The 21,894-nt window shown below is 34.3% G+C and overlaps 1 protein-coding gene across 1 annotated transcript in view; it reads right to left on the bottom strand.

Annotated features, from left to right (window-relative positions):
• Nucleotides 1–21,894, bottom strand: part of LOC150107355 (voltage-gated purine nucleotide uniporter SLC17A9-like) — a 235,909-nt gene that overhangs the window by 104,725 nt on the left and 109,290 nt on the right. Inside the window, exons 6-8 of the mRNA XM_090391830.1 lie at nucleotides 16,808–16,976; nucleotides 9,445–9,541; nucleotides 3,087–3,174 (exon numbers count right to left, since the gene is read on the bottom strand). Of these exons, the coding sequence (XP_090247956.1) occupies nucleotides 3,087–3,174; nucleotides 9,445–9,541; nucleotides 16,808–16,976 (354 nt within the window). The remainder of the gene's footprint in view (nucleotides 1–3,086; nucleotides 3,175–9,444; nucleotides 9,542–16,807; nucleotides 16,977–21,894) is intronic.

The following is a 21,894-nucleotide window of genomic DNA, read 5'->3' as shown; positions in this document are numbered from 1 at the left end:
ATTGCTTCTCACTCCTCCCTACTCATACCCTCTTTATACACTTTCCAGGGATGACCTCTGGTTCTCCCCTGATCTCTCACTGTTTTCTGTAGAACTTTTCTAACATTGATCCTATAACAACCCCTTACTAACTTTTAGGTCTCTATCATATCTCCCATCTTCCTCCTGTCCACCCAACTCTGCAAATTGCATCTTCTCAATCTTTCCTCATATTCGACATTCCAGAGGTTAGAAACTATCTTAGTCGCCTCTGGACCCTTTCCAACATCTCTTCATCCTTCTGAAAACCAGGTGACTAAATCTAGGAACAATAGTTCATGTGTGGCCTAATCGAAGCCTTATACAATGGAACAAAAATCTCCCTACTTCTACAAGTCAGTATCCTCCACATCATTCCCAGAAGCCTTTGTGTTGTCTTCATAATTTTGTTCATAATCTTCATAATGTGTTCCCTAAATTTCAGATCCTTATCCACTATCACCCCCAGATCTCTTATTTCCTCCACCTGCGACAATATATCCTCACCAAGCATAAATTCAGCATTCCATCTTTGTTTCCCAAAATTTAAAACATCACATTTTGCAACACTGAACTCACATCTCCATTCCTGTGCACAATCACTCAATTTATTCAAGTCTTCTTGTAAGGCCACAACATCTTCTCTACTCTTAATGGTTCGTCCCAACTTTGCATCACCTGCAAACAACTGAATATCTTCATCCAAATCTTCACCAATATCATTAATATACAAGTTAAAGTAATGGCCCTAAAACAGACACCCCCCCCCCCACAAGGCACACCACTAGTAACTTTCCTGAGTATCACTCCCCCCATACACAACTTGTTGATACCTATCAGATAGCCAGTCTCCAATCCACTGTACTAATCTAATATCCAATCCCATCCACTCTAGTTTGACTAAGAATACTATAACCATACCTTACATAAGGGGCATTTCAGAAAAAATAGATAGAATGCTACTTAAATACAACATTAAGACAACCTTTAAAACTCCTGGAAAAATTAAAAAATTTACTTAGCTCCTCCAAAGATCCTCTTCCATACTTTGCCCACCCAGGGATTTACAAAATTCAATGTATGTGTAACTTGTGTATCCAATCCCATCCACTCTAGTTTGACTAAGAATACTATAACCATACCTTAAATAAGGGGCGTTTCAGAAAAAATAGATAGAACGCTACTTAAATACAACATTAAGACAACCTTTAAAACTCCTGGAAAAATTAAAAAATTTACTTAGCTCCTCCAAAGATCCTCATACTTTGCCCACCCAGGGATTTACAAAATTCAATGTATGTGTAACCTGTGTATCCAATCCCATCCACTCTAGTTTGACTAAGAATACTATAACCATACCTTAGATAAGGGGCATTTCGGAAAAAATAGATAGAACGCTACTTAAATACAACATTAAGACAACCTTTAAAACTCCTGGAAAAATTAAAAAATTTACTTAGCTCCTCCAAAGATCCTCTTCCATACTTTGCCCACCCAGGGATTTACAAAATTCAATGTATGTGTAACCTACCTTACATAAGGGAAACAGGGTGCACCATCCCAATCAGAAAAGTTGAGCAAAATGCTATATTAAATACCTCCACTATGGTAAAACAGGCCTATCAGACCATGCACTCCAAACATGCCACAGAATTGACCAGAAAGGCACTAAGTCCCTACACTGCACCAAAACCTGGTTTGAAAGAAAATTCAAAGAATCTTGTGAAATGCTGAAACATCATCCAAATCTGAACAAAAATGATAGATTAATTATTCTAAGAATGTGGAGGTCAAGCTAGGTTCATCCTAGCTTGACCTCCACATTCTTACTTACTTACATCTTACTTTTGTATAGTGCAGCATCACGTAGCTTGTATCTTGTACATATGCATGTTTTCCTGATGATGATGATGACCTCAATACAGAGGTCGAAATGTCGATTGTTACTTGCTTATTGTTAAGTAAAGTAATTATTCTAACACATGTGTTGTGTCTCCATAAATTCTTCACTAGGAAAACAACAAAACACTGAATCAGTTCAGTCAGTGTGTAAGAATGAAAATCTGATAAGTAAAGATGATTGTAAACAAGAAGGATATTATTTGGTATGGTGACTATTATAAAACATGCCATTGATGAGCGAGTTATAACATCAAGATTTTACAGAGAAAAAATTAAAAATATAATGCAAGCAATTGAAAAACAAAAAAAAAAAGTAAAAGAGATTGTAATTCTGGTAGTTTCCAATGACTTAACTAGCAATGCTACTGAAGACAGAAAAAGAGTTATGTCCATACAAAGTAGAGATGCAAGAGGGAAATAGCGGTGGTAATAGTACTGAGGCAGTATGGCATGAGATAGAGGTGAATAGAATGAAATACTTAGTCGGATGCTGCTATAGACCTGGTAGCAAAAGGGTGATCATTATGGGTGATTTTAATTATGGCAATATAGATTGGGATGATGAGATAGCAATCGGAAGTAAAGAAAATGAGTTTCTTGAGGTTTTGGGGGACAACTACCTCAGACAGTATGTAACAGAGAGCATGTGAGGATTGAGAGTCTTGGATTTGATCATTTCATTGGAGGATGTTATTATAAATGAGGTGTCAAATCTCCCTCCAGTTGGTGAGAGTGACAATGAAGTGATTACCTGGATGATTACCAGTCATATGAGAACTTTTGTGAGGAAAGGTTACACCAGGAACTACAAGGCTGGTGAGTACGAGAAACCCAGAAGACAGCTTGCGGATGTAGAATGGAATGAGAAGTTGGGTGTAAAGGAGATCAATGCCGCTTGGTATCCAACTTTGTAACTTATTTATTTCTGGTCATTTCCTTTTTGCATTCTTCCTATCTATCACTTTTTAATTTCTATTTATATGTAAAAGTCTGGAATAACAACATATAGAAGTTACTGCAAAAATAGATATTTTAATAACTAGATAATTCAAATAATTATTGGTTTTAATGGGTTACTGCCAACATTATCAACATGTTTGGCTAAAATACTGATAGATTGAAATAATAAAATAAAAACTTATAAATATATAAAAAAAATTACTTACCCTTTTCTATTAAATGTTCTGCTAACCATCCTCCTATAACTGTAAATAATGGACTTATAATCCACGGAATTACATTGAAAACCCATCCCTATAAAAAAATCATAAAATGATATTTAAGGGAATTTCTTGATGAATGTTTTTTTTTCCCAACCACTATACAACAATCCCTCGATTAATGCACCTAATGCATTCTTTAAAACAGGCGCATTAATCGAAAACGCACAAATTGAATATAGTAATCTATGGGAAAATGTATAATTCGTTCCTCAGATTTCTTTTTTGACCCTTAAGTTTTTTTATAAAAGAATTAGGGCATGTCTCAGGGCCTAGTTAAAGGAAAACCATGAAGCTGAAAGACAATAAAACATATTCAGAATATAAATTTATCATTCTGCTTCTTAACAGGGAATTGAGTTAACGTAGTTTGGCAGGCATCTCTTTCTTTTTTTCATACAACTGACGGTATGGCCTTATTGCCTCTTCTGCAAATTTTACTGGTTCTCTCTTCACCAGGGTCGGTCTCTAAGCATTGCTGCTTAAAAACTTCGATTGTAAGAAAACTATTTTCAAATTGTTTCTGTGATGATACCTCTTTGGGCTTGTCAGTGATTAAATTTTCTTCATATTCTTCAGGATCTTCCCGATGTGCATCTAAATTTAGAAGGTCGGAATCACTCAACTTCTCAGAACGAGATTTAATTAACTTAGATTCATTTGAAAAGCCTCTAAAATCATTTGCACAATGTGGAAGAATGTGCTTCCAAACGGCACGCATATTGCTAGCAGCAATTTCATTTGACCTTGCGACTTTATAACCAGGCTGAGATTTTTCTGGTTTGGCTAGAAAATTCTTGGAAGGCATTCGCTTCCAAAAAAAGCCGGTTTCATCGACATTAAATATGTGTTGATCACAACAGTTCCCTTCTTACACAATTTTCTTCAAAATCTCTGTATATCTCCTTATCTGCAATTGCAGCTTCGCCTGTGATGAAAACAAAAAGACTTTTCTCTAATTCAATCATTATAATTTTTTGATTTCGAGTGCATGTATGATGAACTTGAAGCAGCCTTACCTTTCTCTTTGTATTCAGCAGTTGATTCAACCATTTTTGTGTTCTTGTCCTATCTTTGTTCTGGACTCGTCTTGTTCATTTTCTTTATTATTTCAAGTTTTTCTTCCAATCAGATTACTTTTCAAATCATTTTCACACTTCTATTTTTTCCTCACTAATTCTTTTACTCATGATTAAAGGTTAGGAAAATAATTTAAAATAAAAAAGTAAGGAAAACAATTGCATAAGATATGATCAGCAAAATGCTATGTAAAGCAGATAACAAATTTTGGCAGTAAATTTGGAACATTAGTGTACATGGAAATAGTGTAGTATGCCATTAAAAAATAACTTTGTAAAATGTTTCAAATCAGTAACTAAATTATTTCATCCTGGTGAATGATTTTTTTAAAATAGTTAGCCATAAAAAATGTATAGATCGAAAAATTTTTAAAATCTGTAACATTTATTTTTAAGATGTATGTAGGCACACTAATTGAATTTGGGTATCGAAAAAAATGATGCACTAATCAAAAATGCACTAATCAGGGGCACATTAATTGAGGGATTGCTGTATACTACATAAGATGACAAAAAAAATTGTGTTTAACAGGTTGGAGATTTTGATACAAACTATTAGCCTACTAGTTTTGCCATGTTAACTGGTGGCTTCTTCTGGGCCAGATAAATCTACACATAACACTTAAAAACAAAAACAAGCTTAAGTTACAAATTAATACATAACTGAAAGATGAAAAAATATCAAATTGATAGGAACCGTTACACAAATGTTTGGAGCGTGGATGTTAGCACTTGGTCAATCATTGTTAAGCAGGTGCATCCCATAATTGGCTGCAAAGTTGAACTCTGATGTTGGAAGTTTATTTTGCACTTGGTTAGACTATAATAAATTTAGTTTAATCCTTTACCCAAGTGTAAGCAAACAAAACTTGTGCCTGAAAATATCTTCAGGACTGAGGTAAGGTGGTGCAACACTAGGCAACTCTGAGCAAAGGTGGACCAAGTTCTCATCACTTTTTGTCGCAGTATCTCCCATAATGAAAAGCACATCTCCTTGTGGACATGTATATTGCCATGCATTAAGGAAAGGGCCACTATCCAGACCGGTTTCAACCTTTATTGAGATCTCGTCAGTGGAGGCAGACCCAAACGTGGAAATACTAGGGCAGAAGCAATAGGAGAGGTCATATTTACCTATACGGGTTGCCAACAGGTGTACCACCTTATTATTGAATTACTCTGGATTTAGAGAAAGACGTTGGAAGTTTATTTTGCACTTGGTTAGATTATAATAAATTTAGTTTAATCCTTTACCCAAGTGTAAGCAAACAAAGTTTGTGCCTGAAAATATCTTCAGGACTGAGGTAAGGTGGTGCAACACCAGGAAACTCCGAGCAAAGGTGGACGAAGTTCTCATCACTCATCTCAGTATCTCCCATAATGCAAAGCACTTCTCCTTGCAGACATACATACTGCGATGCATTAAGGGAAGGGCCACTACCCAGGATTAAACTAAATTTATTATAGTCTAACCGAGTGCAAAATAAACTTCCAACATCTTTCTCTAAATCCAGAGTAATTCAATAATAAGGTGGTACACCTGTTGGCAACCTATAGGTAAATATGACCTCTCCTATTGCTTCTGCCTTAGTATCTCCACGTTGGGTTTGCCTCCCACTGACGAGACCTCAATAAAGGTCGAAACCGGTCTGGGTAGTAGCCTTCCCTTAATGCATAGCAGTATACATGTCTGCAAGGAGATGTGCTTTGCATTATGGGAGATACTGAGACAAGGAGTGATGAGAACTTGGTCCACCTTTGCTCAGAGTTGCTGGTGTTGCACCATCTTACCTCAGTCCTGAAGATATTTTCAGGCGCAAACTTTGTTTGCTTACACTTGGGTAAAGGATTAAACTAAATTTATTATAGTCTAACAAAGTGCAAAATGAACTTCCAACATCTTTCTTTAAATCCAGAGTAATTCAATAAACCTGTTGGCAATCCGTATAGGTAAATATGATCTCTCCTATTGCTTCTGCCTTAGTATCTCCACGTTTGGGTCTGCCTCCCACTGACGAGACCTCAATAAAGGTTGAAACCCATCTGGGTAGTGGTCCTTCCCTTAATGCATAGCAGTATACATGTCCGCAACGAGATGTGCTTTGCATTATGGGGGATGAGACAAGGAGTGATGAGAGTTGGTCCACCTTTGCTCGGCGTTGCACCACCTTACCTCAGTACTGAAGATATTTTCAGGCACAAACTTTGTTTGCTTACGCTTGGGTAAGCAAACATTTATTACATTGAACTCTGATGTGTTGAGAGATTTATGAATGATTTCCAGATATCACAAAGGATCATCCCTTGATTTCTGTTCAGGGTGCCTTATGAGGAGATAACTATTGCAGCTTCTTTTATGTTGCAGGAGATGTATTCCTCTTCTATGTATGGTATAGTACTTTTATCCCATTCTATGCAGTGTATAGTGTTGGAAAAATGGAAAGCTAAACTAGAATTGTCCTCTCTGTTGTTTTTTACATCTCCAATGTACTCCTTTTGTCTTATTTCTAGACTTCTAGAAGTTTGTCCAATGTAATTCAGGCTGCAAGGAATGTTTTAAACTACAGGATGTTTATCAAAAGGATTCTTGTTAGGCAAATGTAATATATTGTGTACTGTCTTTATTGGTTTGAAGGCAACTCAAATGTTGTGAGGCCTTAGCATGTTGGCAATTTTTTTGTGAAGGTGTGTCACCAAAAAGAATGGAAATAGAAGTTCCTGCGATGAGTTTCTTGGATTTGCTGTTGAAATAGGGTTGGAGAAAAGTATTCTTTTTTTTTTTTTTTTTTGATGGCCATTGTTTATTAATGCTTGGAGAATAAAATCTAATTTGTCTGTTAATATTCTGTCGTCTCTTATGATAGAGGTTGTTCGTTTCACAAAAAATCAAGTTCACCTTGGAACTTGAAAATGAAGGGAAATTACCTTTTTTGGACATATTAATTACAAAACAAATAGATGACAGCATTGGTATTAATGTATAACTGCAAGCTGACCCTGACCCACACATGCCATTACCTCCATTTCGCCTCATCACATCATATTTCACAAATATTAAGCATTATACATATGCTAAAAAACAGGGCAAATTCAAGAGCAAGAGGAAAATATACATCTGGTTTGAATAGGAATGACATTAGTCAGAGTGTTTGGACAACTAGGTTGAAAGTAGCTAGAATGGGTTCTTTCTCATGGAAAGACCATTTGTAACCATAAAAGGATTAATTTCAGTGACTAAAGTAAACTTTTCACCCGGTGTAGAGTACACACAAGTATCAAAACAGATAATCCTGTCAACCCAAAGTCCCAAGGAATTGAGTTGTCAGTTGATTTATTATATGAAAACAAGAAAGGTTTATATAAGATGAAGAAAGAGATACCTAGTAAGATAAGGAAGGAGAGATCCGATCCTCTCACAGAAATAAGAATCTCTCCTTCCTCATCTTCTTGAGTATTCTGCAATTGAGCAGGTTCTTCTTTTAGTAGCAAAAATTTTTCTTCCACTCTCTTCCATTCTGAGCCTTCTCTTTCAAGGTTGTGTACCTGTCTCCATTCAGCATGTCATCTAGCATTGTTTTCCTAACTCTTCCTCTGGGTCTTTTTCTGTCTATTTTTCCTTCGATGGCATCTCTGATGATTCCATTCCCTCTCAGAATATGTCCGATCCAGTTTACCTTTCTTCTTTTTATCCTCCTTGACAGACTCTTTTCTTCTTCTATTCTTTTTAAGACCTCTTCATTAGTTATTTTATCTGTCCATTTGATTTTTTCCATCCTTCTCCAAATCCACATCTCAAAGCTTTCCAAAATCTTAATTTCTTCTTTCTTCAATGTTCAAGTTTCAGCTGCATAGAGGGCAACACTCCATACATAACATTTTATTAGTCTTTTCTTTAGGTTCCATTTTACTTCTGAATAAATTCCATTTTCTATTAAAGGCATCTCTTCCCATTGCTATTCTTGCTTTTATGTCTTTTCTTTTTTTATGTTTTTGTCACTTTTACATCTTCCATCACTGCTAATAACACTTCCTAGATATTTAAATGTCTTTACTTGATTCAATTTTTCCCCATTTATTCTGATATCAATATTTGCCTCTTTCCTTGCTATTTTCATTACCTTTGTTTTTCTGATGTTAATTTTCATTCCATAATTGATACAGGATTCCAGTAATCTGTTCAACAGATGTTGTAGTCCTGTTTCAGTATTTGATAATAATGCCTTGTCATCCGCTTATCTTATTGCAAATATCTGTCTACCTCCAATCTTTATTCCTTCTTCTGAATTCTCCAGTGCTTCTTTTAACATTGCTTCAGAATACATGTTAAACAAAACTGGTGACAGAGAACAGACTTGTCTTACTCCTTGCCCAATGATACCTGGTTCTGTTGTACCATATATGTCTCTCACCATGACAGTTTGTCCCATATATAGTGAAATAATTAGCCTTCTGTCTTTCTAATCTACACCAATATTTTCCATTACTTCCACCATCTTATCCCATTTTACAAAGTCAAAAGCTTTTTCAAAATCTATATAACAGATATTAACTTTTTTATTCACTTCCAAACTTCTTTCACTTACTATTCTTAACAGTTCAATCACATCTCTTGTTCCCCTACCTTTCTGAAACCAAACTGATCTTCTCCAAGAAATTCTTCCAGCTTAGATGCAATTCTTAATGTTAAGATTCTCATAAGTATTTTTGATGTATGGGAAATGAGGCTTATTGTTCTAAAATGCTTGCAGTTCACTGCATTACTTTTCTTTGGTATGGGTATAAATATTAAGGTCATAAAATCTTTTGGTAATTCTCCTTTGTTATAAATTAAATTTATTATTTTGGTTATTTCTTCAGTTCCTTTCTTCTGAAGTTGTTTCAGGAATTCTGCAGGTACATCTATTCCTTCTGCCTATCCACATTTTAGTTCTTTAATGGCAATTTCTACTTCTGTCTTCAAAATCTCTGGGTCTAGATCATCTTCATTTATCTTCTTTATATCTTCTAATGGCAACTCATTTGGTCTATTTTCCTTGTCATTTAGATCTTCAAGGTATTCCTTCTATCTCATTAGGATTTTATCTTCTTCAGTTATGATTTCTCCATTCCTCATCTTACTAGTTACTAAAATCAGTTATTAGTTTAAATTTAAAAACAAATTTCCATTATAAATATGTTTCAAGTAGCTACTAAAATTATATGCATATTTAACACATAATATTTACCTTTCCTTCTGGAAATGTCTCATCGAAATAAGTAGGTAACCAATTTAACAAAATGTAAAAGGAATTTGTCTCTGTGTAATGTGCTAACAATATAGACCTATAAAAGAGCACACAAGGAAATATAATTTAATAAAAAAAAAATCTAAAATGTTCACTGATATCTATAAATCATTATTTGCCATTTATATACTAGAACTAACAATAATCTATTACTGTAAATAATACTGGCTTCACAAACTGAATTCTTCTGTGAGAGAAAGAGAAAGTAGTTACAACCCCCCCCAAACAGTCTAGTCTGCAATATATGGACGAATTGTATGTCTTCAGTGGTTGATTTGGTCTATCTGCAGAAGTCAAAACCAAAGTTGCAAGAAATATAATCCTGCCTTCTATAAAACATGTTTAACTTAGCAATGTATGGAAAGAGGGATGCTCAAATTCCACTTATTGTTATTGTTATTGTTATTATTATCTCCATGGAGTCAGTAGACTCATCGCAGGAGACCCAAACTATCAAAAACAATATCTATCATACCTTTTCTTGAACTCATTTACAGACAAAGATCTCACAACTGAGTCAGGCAATGCATTCCACTCATTCACCACCCACCAGGCAATGCATCCCACTCATTCACCACAAGGGTGTGAGAACGAGGCAAAAAACCTCGTTCTCACACCCTTGTTAACCACATTTTTCCTTAATTTCTAGGGATGACCTCTTGTTCTTCCATCACTATCACACAGCTGAAATATTTCTCCTGCATCAATCTTATAAAAACCTTTTAGTAATTTAAATCTTTCTATCATATCCCCTCTTCTCTGCCTATCAACCAACTCTGCAATCCACAAACTCTCAATCTATCAATGTAGGGAGCATTTTTTACATCACTCACCAACTTAGTCACTCTCCTCTGAACCCTCTCCACAACCTCCTCATCTCCAAGGAATCCAGGTGACCAGAGTTGAGCACAGTAATCCAAATGTGGAAGTATCAATGCCTTATAGAAGGGAATAATAACCTCTTTATCTCTGGATGTTAGTGTGTTCTTGAATAACCAAGTAATCCTATGTGCAATCTTGGACACCTTAGCAATGCGCCCTCTGAACTTCATCTCCCTATCCACCAACATTCCCAAGTCCCTAGCCTCATCAGTCTCTTGGAGTACTGTTCCATCAATGTGGTAAACAGCTGGTAATTTTTTAATCCCAAAATGCATAACTTACACTTTTCCACATTGAACTGACATCCATTACCTTTTGCCCATTTTGCCAGCTTATTTAAATCATCCTGCAAACTCTCAACATCAGCTTGATTTTTAATTGCGCTATCCAACTATGCATCATCAGCAAACAACTGAATATCTCCCTTCAAGCCATTTCCTATATCATTTATGTACAAATTAAACAATAACAACCCAAGCACAGAGCCCTGAGGCACACCACTAGTCACCTGCCTCATCCTAGACTCTGCTCCTCCATACACTACTTTCTGGTATCTCTCCATGAGTCATTCTCTTATCTATATCACCAGTTTAGTATCCACCCCAATCTGCTCTAATTTGCGCAACAGTATTCCATGGGGTATCCTGTCAAAAGCCTTAGCAAAATACAGAAGTATCACTGTGTAGCCATTCCCCTTGTCCAACTCATAAAAAGTTAATAAATTGCTAAGACAGGATCGACCTTCAACAAAACCATGTTGGTCCCTATAGAGTATGATATTCTGATCCACCTATTCTTGAATTCTGTCTTTAACCAACTTTTCCACTACTTTTACCACCATTCCTGAGATGGTCTCACTTATAACGGAGTTCCTTCTGTTATAGATGAGACTGAACCTAAGTCTTTTTCCTAGACAAGCGACACACGGCAAAACCAATCAGTGACAAAGAAGTTTATATTTGTATGTTAGAATGTAAAATAAATATTAGAAAGGAACTAATACTTTCATTTCCATCCATATTATAATACATATGAAAATGAAGACAGGAATGTTTATGGAAGAATGAGCAAGAAGAGCTAATCTGAAGCAGTACAGTCATCTAAATCTTGGCAGTCAAGCAACAGAAGTCTCTGCTTTACTGATGAAGGCTTTAGGCTTTGATCCACAATGGCAGAGATGTTTCAGAAAATCTTCAACAGGATTTAAATTAAAGATGCCAAGAAATTATATTTTTAGTTTATGTTTTATCCAAGTGTAAGCAAATAAAGTTTGCATATGAAGTATTATCATGACTAAGCTACTTGTATATAGATGCTAATGACTTCACAGTAATTGCATTAGTATCCCATAATGCAAAGCACACATCCTTTTGGGCTTTGCATTATAGGATACTAAGACAATTAATGTACATAGCTAGTTTTGCTACATCATTTTTCTCATACCATGTCAAAACAGCATCTGTAGCATAAAGTGGTGCAGTATCATGTTGAAAGAGACTAGGGGTCTATTGCAAAACCATAACAGCATAGGAATTATCCATAGATGTTGTATAATGTCCATCCTTTCAGGCACTGCAAAAAACAGATCTCAGTCCCATAGAAGACGTCTCTCATGAGCAACATCTTCAGACCATTAAACACTGCACACCAAACTTTACAGCTGTTATGATATACTGTGGCATAAGGAGGTGGGAGGGGTATGGGCATCTGCCATGCCCATACCCCTCCTATTCATAGTCCATGACATTGTTGCTCAATGTCATGGACTATGAATGCTCTACAGACCAGTCCCAACAGTCTTCATTTGAGTTATCTGATGTCAAATGTGTTGAGGAGTGTACAACTAGCACTTCGCACTATTATCCTTTAAAATGATCCCAACTCATATATTGCTGGTTGAATATTTCCACATCAGACTGTTGTGGAAATATTCTCTTGCTGCTATCTTCCTGAGTCTTCAAATACAATCCTGTATAAATTTCCACAAGAAACATCTCATATTGATACATTCCGATATCAAAACATGATCAGATTTCAAATGTTGGACTAACCTGCACTTCTAGCCTTTCCTGGCACAAACACATTTCAGTCATAGTTTCCGCATCTGCCAAAAATTTCAGTGTACTTTTCTAAACAAGGCATTACTTTTCATGTATAAAACTGCTAACACTACATAAATCTCAAATCTGCTCAAAAATGGTATACTGTTCACATATTTGGTCATGCAACTAAAGTCTCACTAGAGCTGCTTAATGCTATTCAGAACAGGACAATCAAATTATCAGACTTCTCGCTCTCCCTCTCTCACAAAATCACTCTTGAAAACCCCAAATCTATGGGTCGGATTGAAAAAAAAAAAGTTTCTTAGTTAAGCTGGCTCCTTTGTTTTCATCAACTCTGATAATGGTGATTACTGTCTGACCACAGATGCAAGAACCTCAGCTGGCAATGCACCAAGAAGAGTCGATTCATATTGAAGGGGCGAAAGGAATAAAGTGATGTATGAATTCATCACCAATACATGAAATCACATGCTTTATATGTAAAATTTTCCAACTGTTGTAGAAGCAAAATAGTTACCACTTTAAAAACTAGAACTTTCATAAAAGAAAAGCTAATTTTCCAATGTATAATAATAAACACTCATCCCATGAAATGCATCGATTACCCTATTATCAGAATGGATTTGCCTTCTTCTGCCATACACAGAAGTTTCGAGGGGTCTCACATCTGTGGTTGCACAGTACAAACACACAATCAAGACATAAAGACAGCCATTTGGAATAATTACTTTAATAGAACAATAAATTATGAACTTTTTTCCCCCTGGAAGCAGAATTTGTACCACATTTCTTAGTCATTCTCAGTGCAAACTATAATTATAATGATTATAATCAAGCAGAACTGAATAATAATTAAAAATATGCAATGTCCAATATTTCTGCTTTAGGCAAAAATGAAAATGATGGTAACAATATTTCTGCTCGAGGCAGATATAAAAAAATGGCACCACATGCCATTACTTAGGCACTATATTTAGGCCATTCAGTATGAGATTTGGATAAATAGGGCAGGATATTTAACGGAATGCTGGTGTAGGACCTAAGAATGTAGAGTATAACAAACTGTGAATTAGATGGATAATTAAATTTACTTTGTCAAAGTAAATGGTATAAGAAATATATTTAAGCTATCCCTAGTACAAAAACACACTAGAATAAGACTATATAATGTCTTGTCAAAACCAACTTTACTATATAGAAGTGAAACATGGATCATAAAAAGGAAAGATGAAAAACGAATTCAAACAGTAGAAATGAAATTTCTCAGAAAAATAGCTAGATATACCAAGTAGGACCATAAAAGAAATGAAAAAATTTTACAACCCCTGAATATAAAACCAATTAATTACTACATAAGAGAGTATAAACAAAAATGGATAGAACATTTAAATCAAATGAACAACAGAAGACTACTGAAAATATTATACAGATATAAAATAACTGGAAAAAGAAGAATCGGAAGACCAAGAAAGAGATGGTATGAGACCAGAACAGGCCACCTGGCCCAAAATCCATGTTAGGAAGAAGAAGAAGATTAAAAGGCAGGTGTCCTAATGGTGAGAGGGAGGGAGATTTTAATTATGGGAATATGGAATGCAAAAAGAAAATAGCATGTGAAAACATAGAGTGAATTTCTGGAGTTCCTATTAGATGATGGTAGCAAAATGAGATTTTAATATGTTGATTTTGGTGATAACCTCAAATGATATCATTATGAATGAAGTATCACTTCAACCACCCTGCTGTTAAAGTTCATAAAGTTTCTATGATCAAGCTAATTCTGTTAAATGCACCTATGTAGATTTTTTGTCCTATTTATGACAGCACCAATTGTATGTTCTCTTACTATACTATTATATCCTTATAACTTCTCAATATATATATAAAAAAAAAGGGAGAGCATTTTTCCCATAATCATAGCCAGTTTCATATCTGGTTTGGAAATGCATATACAGTAAATAAAATGAAAGCATTCTACTCTAATTAAATCAACAAAAATATAAATTTTTCATTTACAAATAAAATTTCCATACTCTCAATCACACTTTAAATATACAGCTGAATAGATTTAGCCATAACAAAAAAATTACTATAGTCCTATACTCGAAAATTAGCAGCTCAGTAACATAATTCCTTATACCAACCAACATACCACAACAATTTATCTTCTCTAGGCAATAACAAACTGCTTTCATGGCTACTATTACAGATCAGCATTTATTCTTCACTGCTAATGCAGTCAAAGGATAAATTATCCTCAGTTAAGCAGGAAACTAAAATACAGTCGACCCTTGAACAACGTGGGGATTAGGAGCACCAACCCCCCCCCTGCATTGTTCGAAAATCCGCATATAACTTTTGACTTCCCAAAAACTGAACTACTAATAGCCTACTGTTGACAGAAACCTTACTGATAACATAAAGTTGATTAACAGATATTTTGTATGTTATATGTATTACATCCTCTATTCTTACAATAAAGTAAGCTAGAGAAAAGACAATATTAAGAAAATCATAAGAGAAAATACGTTTACAGTACTGTATTTATCGATACTAAGTTTACGTCATCTGTTTACTAAATGAATCGTCTGTCTGTCAGTACCTATATCAATATTTTTTTATATGATTTAAAACACTGTAGTTGTTTTACATATTACTAACACTAGACATCAAAAATGAAAAGATAATGTGAAAAAGAAATTCATGTTTATTTACAGGTATAACGATTCATGCACTGATAATGGACCAGCAACATAATTGCTTCACAACAGCCTAGCCTATACACTAATGAATGAATTGTTACAAAATTTTTATTTTATGCTAATTAACTAAAGAAATTTAACTAACGAATTGATAACAGTTAATTTTATGCAATTAGGATTTAATACTGCATCTTTACATTCTTTCGTGCCATGCATGAAGTGTTTGTGTGCGTAAGTTTTGATAAATCTTAACTTTTTATTAATTAATTTTTTAAAAGTTAATTAATTTTATAATTAACTTTTTAAAATATATATAGATTTATGTATATTTTATGGTAGTAAATGATAAAATAGACTAGCATCTACATATAATTTATGTATTCATGAAATACATAACCTTTTTCTTAATTTTTTCGATATTTTTAGGCTATGCAGTTCGTCTGCGAGTTTTTTGAAATTGTCACAAATCTCAAAAAAATTTTCCAATATATTTATTGAAAAAAATCTGCATATAAGTGAACACCAGCAAAGTTCAAACCTGGGTTTTCCAAGGGTCAACTGCACTTCTTTTTTTTTACAGGTAAGGACTGCTTCATATACAAAATATTTTGCTAACTGAACACTGACAATGCATATTAGAATGATTTAGAATAAAATTTCTGGACTTGAATTGCTTAATTCTTATTAGATTATCATTCTTGTATATTCAACAAATAACTTCGGATGCCAGTTTCATAAATTAATGGGATGAATTATCAGATTAGCACTTGTTAAGAAGAGGTTCATTATGTTATAAAACAAATAGCCTGACAGTTTGTATCAGAGATTATCTACTATGTGATTATCTTATTCACATTCTCTCACAAAATCAGAAGGAATTTTATAAATACGGAAAATGCTTGCAGAAGACAATAAAAGATAAATAAATGATGAAACAATGTTTATACTAATTAAAATTTGTTTAAATTTAGTTGTGCTTAATTTTAAAAATCAGAGAAAAAAAATATTATTTATGAGATAACCTGGGATAATAATTCAATAAACAGATTAAGAAACCAATGCCAAAATGCTTTTTTTTAATGTTATTTTCAAACCATTCCATGCCTTTAATTCAATGTACTTAGAAGTTATAGACATGCAGATGATTCTTTAAGTATATAAATAAATCACTAATTGCTGAATTAAGATTACAGGGAAGGAAGTACATTTCTTCAAAATATACTTTGCATTCTTAAAACATCAGCTAAAATCTAGATTGAAATGAAGAAATGTGGTAAGAAAAGAGAAGAATCCCATTAAGAATATCTTAATGGAGTTCTTACTCAAGCAATGTATAAGGTACCTAACACATTGCTTGTGATCTTTTTACAAGTCCAATATGAAGAGCAAAAAAAAAAAAAAAAAAAATATGTAATAAATGAGGTTAATATTGAGTCAAAGTTCTGTAAAGACACTGCACAGGACTCTGTCATTTATGAAGCTGTAGAAAATCATAATAAAAAAATTAATTAATTAAATGCTGACCAAATCTTTTTCTCCTGTTCAATCCAAAAAAGAATAATAACAATTGGATACAAGTCATAATTATGGGAATTGTGATGTGATGATCTAAGTTGCTTATATAGAACAAAAGAAGCACTCAAAAATTTTTCTTACCAGAAAGCTGCTTTTTTGAATAACAAAAGCCAAGGAATGGGTGGATGTGGAGATTGAGATTTATTATCCAAGATGATTTTATCATCTGTTGAAGGAATAAATGATCTTTTTGTGTTAAGTGGCATCACTATATACTTCAGGATAAGAACCCATGATAACCCAAGAAGTCCTAAAAAAATATGTAGAATATAAAATGAATATAAAGATTTTTGGAAATCTTTATAATATTTTGGATCATCTAACGAGGTCTCACATATTTTGCATATTCCATCAAAAATTGATTAATTTTTGATGAAATTGGAAGCAATTAATTGTGATTTGAATATGTATTTAAAAAAAAAAAAAGAAACAACTGCATTTCAAATTGTGTGGGGAAAAAAAAACACCTTTAAAAATGTTAAAGGCAGGAAAATCATATCTGAAATAATTGAAATAATACTTTATCATATGAAACACAGGAAAATAAAATCATCACATCACAAGGTAAATTAGCATAAGAGTTTTGAGTATAACAGTATTTATTAATAAACAACAAATAATTGCAGTATAACTGAAAAGAGAAAATACTATCTCAAACTGACAAAATTGATAATCTGAAAAATATCATGTTTTTATATAAACATGATAATATTTTTAATTTTTCATATTAGACTATAAAATTAGAGAAACTATAACATTCATGTGTTGCATGTGGATGCATGCACATGTAATAGCATAAGATGGCAAAAGTGGAGAGCATGCATATCAGCACTGCAACTAAGAGGTTATGAATTCAAATATTGCCATGGGCATGAATGTTTGTGAATATTCATAGGTAGAAGATGAATTTCATCATTCATCCAGTACAAGACTAGCACCCTGCTTATTGGAGGCTTGAAGCGACTTGGAAAAGTTCATGCTTTGTACTCTAGAGCAGGATTTCTAGATTATCTAGTATAAAATAATAATAATAATAAAATCTTAGCCAACCTATAGGACAAATATACTACAGGTTTACAACCTTTTGTGGGTGAGCATCACATAACAATAGATAATAACCATCTAAAACAAGCAAAACTACAAGTCTGTTAAAATAACTCTTTTACTATATAACTATATTTTACTATATTCTATATATGTGGAGACGGAGAGGTGGAGAGTAAAGTGCCCTCCCTTGATGAGTCCTTGGACTCTTTGGTGGTGTCACACAATAATATTACTTATGTGGTTAATTTTATGAAGATAATGACTTTTCAATTCAATTTGTACCAGGTCTGGTCACCGAGTTAGTGTGACGCTGGTTTCAAAACCTTTTCAACCACTCTGCCTTAATTTGCAACTACCTTAATTTCCATGTCTCTCCTTCCCTGCCATTAAAATCCCCCAATCTGTCTGTCTCAACTGCTTGGATAAGATACTTCGCTTTCAACAACCTCACTATGCAATTAAGCCAATATAAGATTTTAAATTCTTTAACTAATGGATTAACAGGACCAATGATATAGGTGTTTAAGTTCACCTGTCCTCTAGATTTGCACACATTAGTTTGCATAAGTGACAGTATACTTGACCCCCACCAACAAGTTATGAGTGTTCAAATACTGCAGATCTGGTTGGCTGAGTGGTTAGCATATCCACTCTCCAGCCAAAAGGCTGTGGGTTCGAATCCCGCTGTGGGCATGGATGTTTGTGATTGTCTGTGAAAATACTAGTGGTAGTAGTGGACAGGAGATGGCATTGGTATAGATGATGAGGTTGAGTGGTGGAGACAGCTGTAGAGTAGGTGCCCTCCCTCGATGAGTTTTGGACTCCCTGAAGGTGTCAAATAATAATAATAATACTGCTAGAAACTTTTGGATATGGATATTTGTAAACGTCATTAGGTGAGGAATGACGTTCATCACCTAGTGTGGGATCATTGCCCAAATTATTGGAAAGCCGAAATGGCTTGTTTCACGCCTTGTTTTTAGAGTACAATTGATTAATGTAAAAAAGATAAATAAATAAATAAATATATAAGGGGTGCTTAAGGGTCAAAGCTGTATAACTGAGAGGAGACCTCCACATAGCCTTTAAAGGAATGCAGAGAACCGACCAAGGCTTCTGACCTAATGTCCAATCCTCACCTTCTCGTGATGCACCCTGTTGGGTATCTACCTGGATACTGAAAACGAACGAGGATGGGCTGGCAATTTGGGATTTAGCCAACCAAATTGTATTCTTATTGGCTTAAACCAAAATACAAAATGATGGTACAGCATGACAGAATTTCATTCCGGCTCGGGCGTTGCCGGGTTAAACAAGGCCCCTGTTGTTTTCGCCAGGGAACCAGGGCAACAGCGAAAAGTCACCTACTGGAACAAACCCTAAAACACATCCCCAACTCAATATCACCAGAGTTGAAGATCGGTACTATCAACATAAGAAGCCTGAATGGCAAAGAAATGGAGCTAGCTGAGGAATTAGATAAGTACCAGATCAACATAATAGGAGTGACTGAAACAAAAAAGAAAAAAACTGGCGAGATCTTTCTGAGCAATAAATACAAAATGTGATATTCAGGCAATGACAGTCAAGGAAAAGAAGGAATAGCCATAGTATTCAACACTAAATATGAGGCTAATCTTCTTGAATAGCAGGCAATATCAGAATGAGAAACTGGACAATGAGACTTATTTGTGCCTATGGTCCCACGGAAGGCTCTACTAAGGAAGAGGTGGAAGAATCTTTTGAGGCTCTAGAGAACGCTACTGACGCAATGAAAAAGAAAAAGTTGGCCCTTGTTGGGGATCTAAATAGCAGAGTAGGAAATGATTGTCAGACATACTAAAATATTCTGAAAAAATTTGGGGAAAAGAGCAAAGTTAATAATAATGGCAAATTTCTGTTGGATTTCTGCTCAGGACATGGACTGATTATTACTAACACCATGTTTCAACATAAAAATGTGCACAAATTCACATGGAGAGAAGAGGCAAGGAATAAGAAAAGTCTCATTGACTATGTTATTGTTGATAATGATGTTTTCTTCCTGGTGCAGAACACCAGAGTGTACAGAGGATTTGAAATTGGAAGTGATCACTATTTAGTCTTGAGCAGGATAAAATTGAATTTCATATTGAAAAGAATAACATGTAAGAAAGTTTTAAAGCAAATAAAAGTTGATCAGCTCTCAGATGTGAACGGTAGACTAAAATACACAAAGATTACTGAAGAAAAAATGAGAGTTTGAAAACAGGAACCAAACCTTGGAGATTCAGTGGCAAGCCTTGAGAAAACCCCTGATTGATTCAGCCAGAGAGGCATGTGGTGAGGTTGTGTGCAAGGATAGAAAAATCAGAAGTCCATGGTGTTCTGATTTTTCTCATATCAAAAGCTCCTGGCAAATAAGTCAGCTTGTGCCCTTAGAGCAGTGCTTCCCAAACTTCTGGATGTCAGGGCCCCCTTTGCAAAAATTAAAATATTTCACGGCCCCCTCAAAAAAAATCGTAATAGAGAGATATATTATTATAATATTTATTGTATTTATATTCAATACAAAACATACACAGCGAATATTGCAAAAATCAAATGCATATATTACATTTTTTGCCTCTCACCGTTTGATTCTGAAGATGATGCGGGCTGTTCTGGTAAAATATGAAATACTGTCCTTTTTTTTGAGTCTGTTTCTGCTTCTTCTGATTGTTCGCAGGATTTTTTTTTATTTTTTATCAGCCACTTATCCATCTCAGGGTTAAATTTTTTAATGTAGAATTGATCAAATAATATCACCACTTACCAATACTGGCACACCACAGACTGATAACATGAAATTAGTGAATATTACCTGAATAAGGGAATCCCCGGAGACCAGGAACATTTTTCTCTTTTGTGACTTTTCTACCTTTACGGTAATTAAGACTAACGCGAAACAGACAGCAAAGGCAGGTTATTAAAACGTGCATATGATTGGTGCGGTATTAACAAAAGATCGTGCAAACGAAAGATAAAAGCATAGCTGACAATTGAGTTGAAATGCTAACTCTCTTCAACTGAATTCCATATGTGAAACTGCCATAACATTCATTATATATATATATATATATATATTACTTAGTTTTAACACTTTTACGAATTTTAACATGTTCGGTTGAATTTTATTGCTGCCTTGGGAAATCGAACTCACACACATCTAATTAATAACAATAGTTTTTAGTTAGATACTGTGTTTGCCCATGCAACATATGGTTTTGTTTCAGTCTATACAGCATAGTTTCTGTATGAGGGGACATGTAATTCATTAATTAGTGTGTTTTAATCCCAGTTGTCTCTATTTGTTGAGAAATATATTACACAGACTCCTCATACCTTATTCACTGGCATAATAAAAATACTTGTTTTTATTGCCTCTGCATTATAGTAGCTGTTAGGGAGGGCATGTTGTTTACCACTGCAAGCGAGTTACTATCTCCCACATGAACTTGTTTAAGCTTTTTTTCATGTGTGAAGTATATGCAAAACTTTTATTGGTAACAGAAAACTATCTCCAATGACAGTGATAATATAAAAAGTTTTGATATGTATATAAAGTCAATATCAACAGTCCCTGATTACGAATGCATGATGAAAGGGACAGGAAGATTTGGAGCTTCCCTGGAGAGTATTCAAAGTAAATACAATTAACCACTGCTTTGAAATGAAACATATGAATAAGTAATATTTACTAATATTCATTAAGCGCTGAAATAGGCAGGAAGTAAAGTTTGTGAACCAACACCAATGTGTGAATTTTTCCATTAAAATATAAAAAATAACAAAAAAGAAATAATAAATAATAAAAGTTAAATACGTTTCTTTTAAAATAAAAAAAATCTAGTTTAGTCTTAAAACATTTTAAATTTGTTTTCATTATTTCATACACCCCCCTCAACAAAACCTATGGCCTCCAAGGGGGCTGCGGCCCACAGTTTGGGACGCGCTGACTTAGAGAATACAGAGACAAATGTAAAAAAGCAAAACACTGTGCAAAACTAGCTAAAAAAAAAATCATGGGAGGACTTTGGCAAGAACATAGAAAATAAATATCAAGAAGATAGTAAGATATTCTGGAGGTTATTGAAGCAGCT

This window comes from Typopeltis vanoorti, chromosome 4, assembly GCF_054136105.1.
Source record: "Typopeltis vanoorti isolate ZY-2024b chromosome 4, IOZ_Tvanoo_1.0, whole genome shotgun sequence".
Lineage (NCBI taxonomy): Eukaryota > Metazoa > Arthropoda > Arachnida > Uropygi > Thelyphonidae > Typopeltis > Typopeltis vanoorti.
Note: the sequence above shows the minus strand (reverse complement) of the source record. Positions and strands in the feature narration are given on the sequence as shown.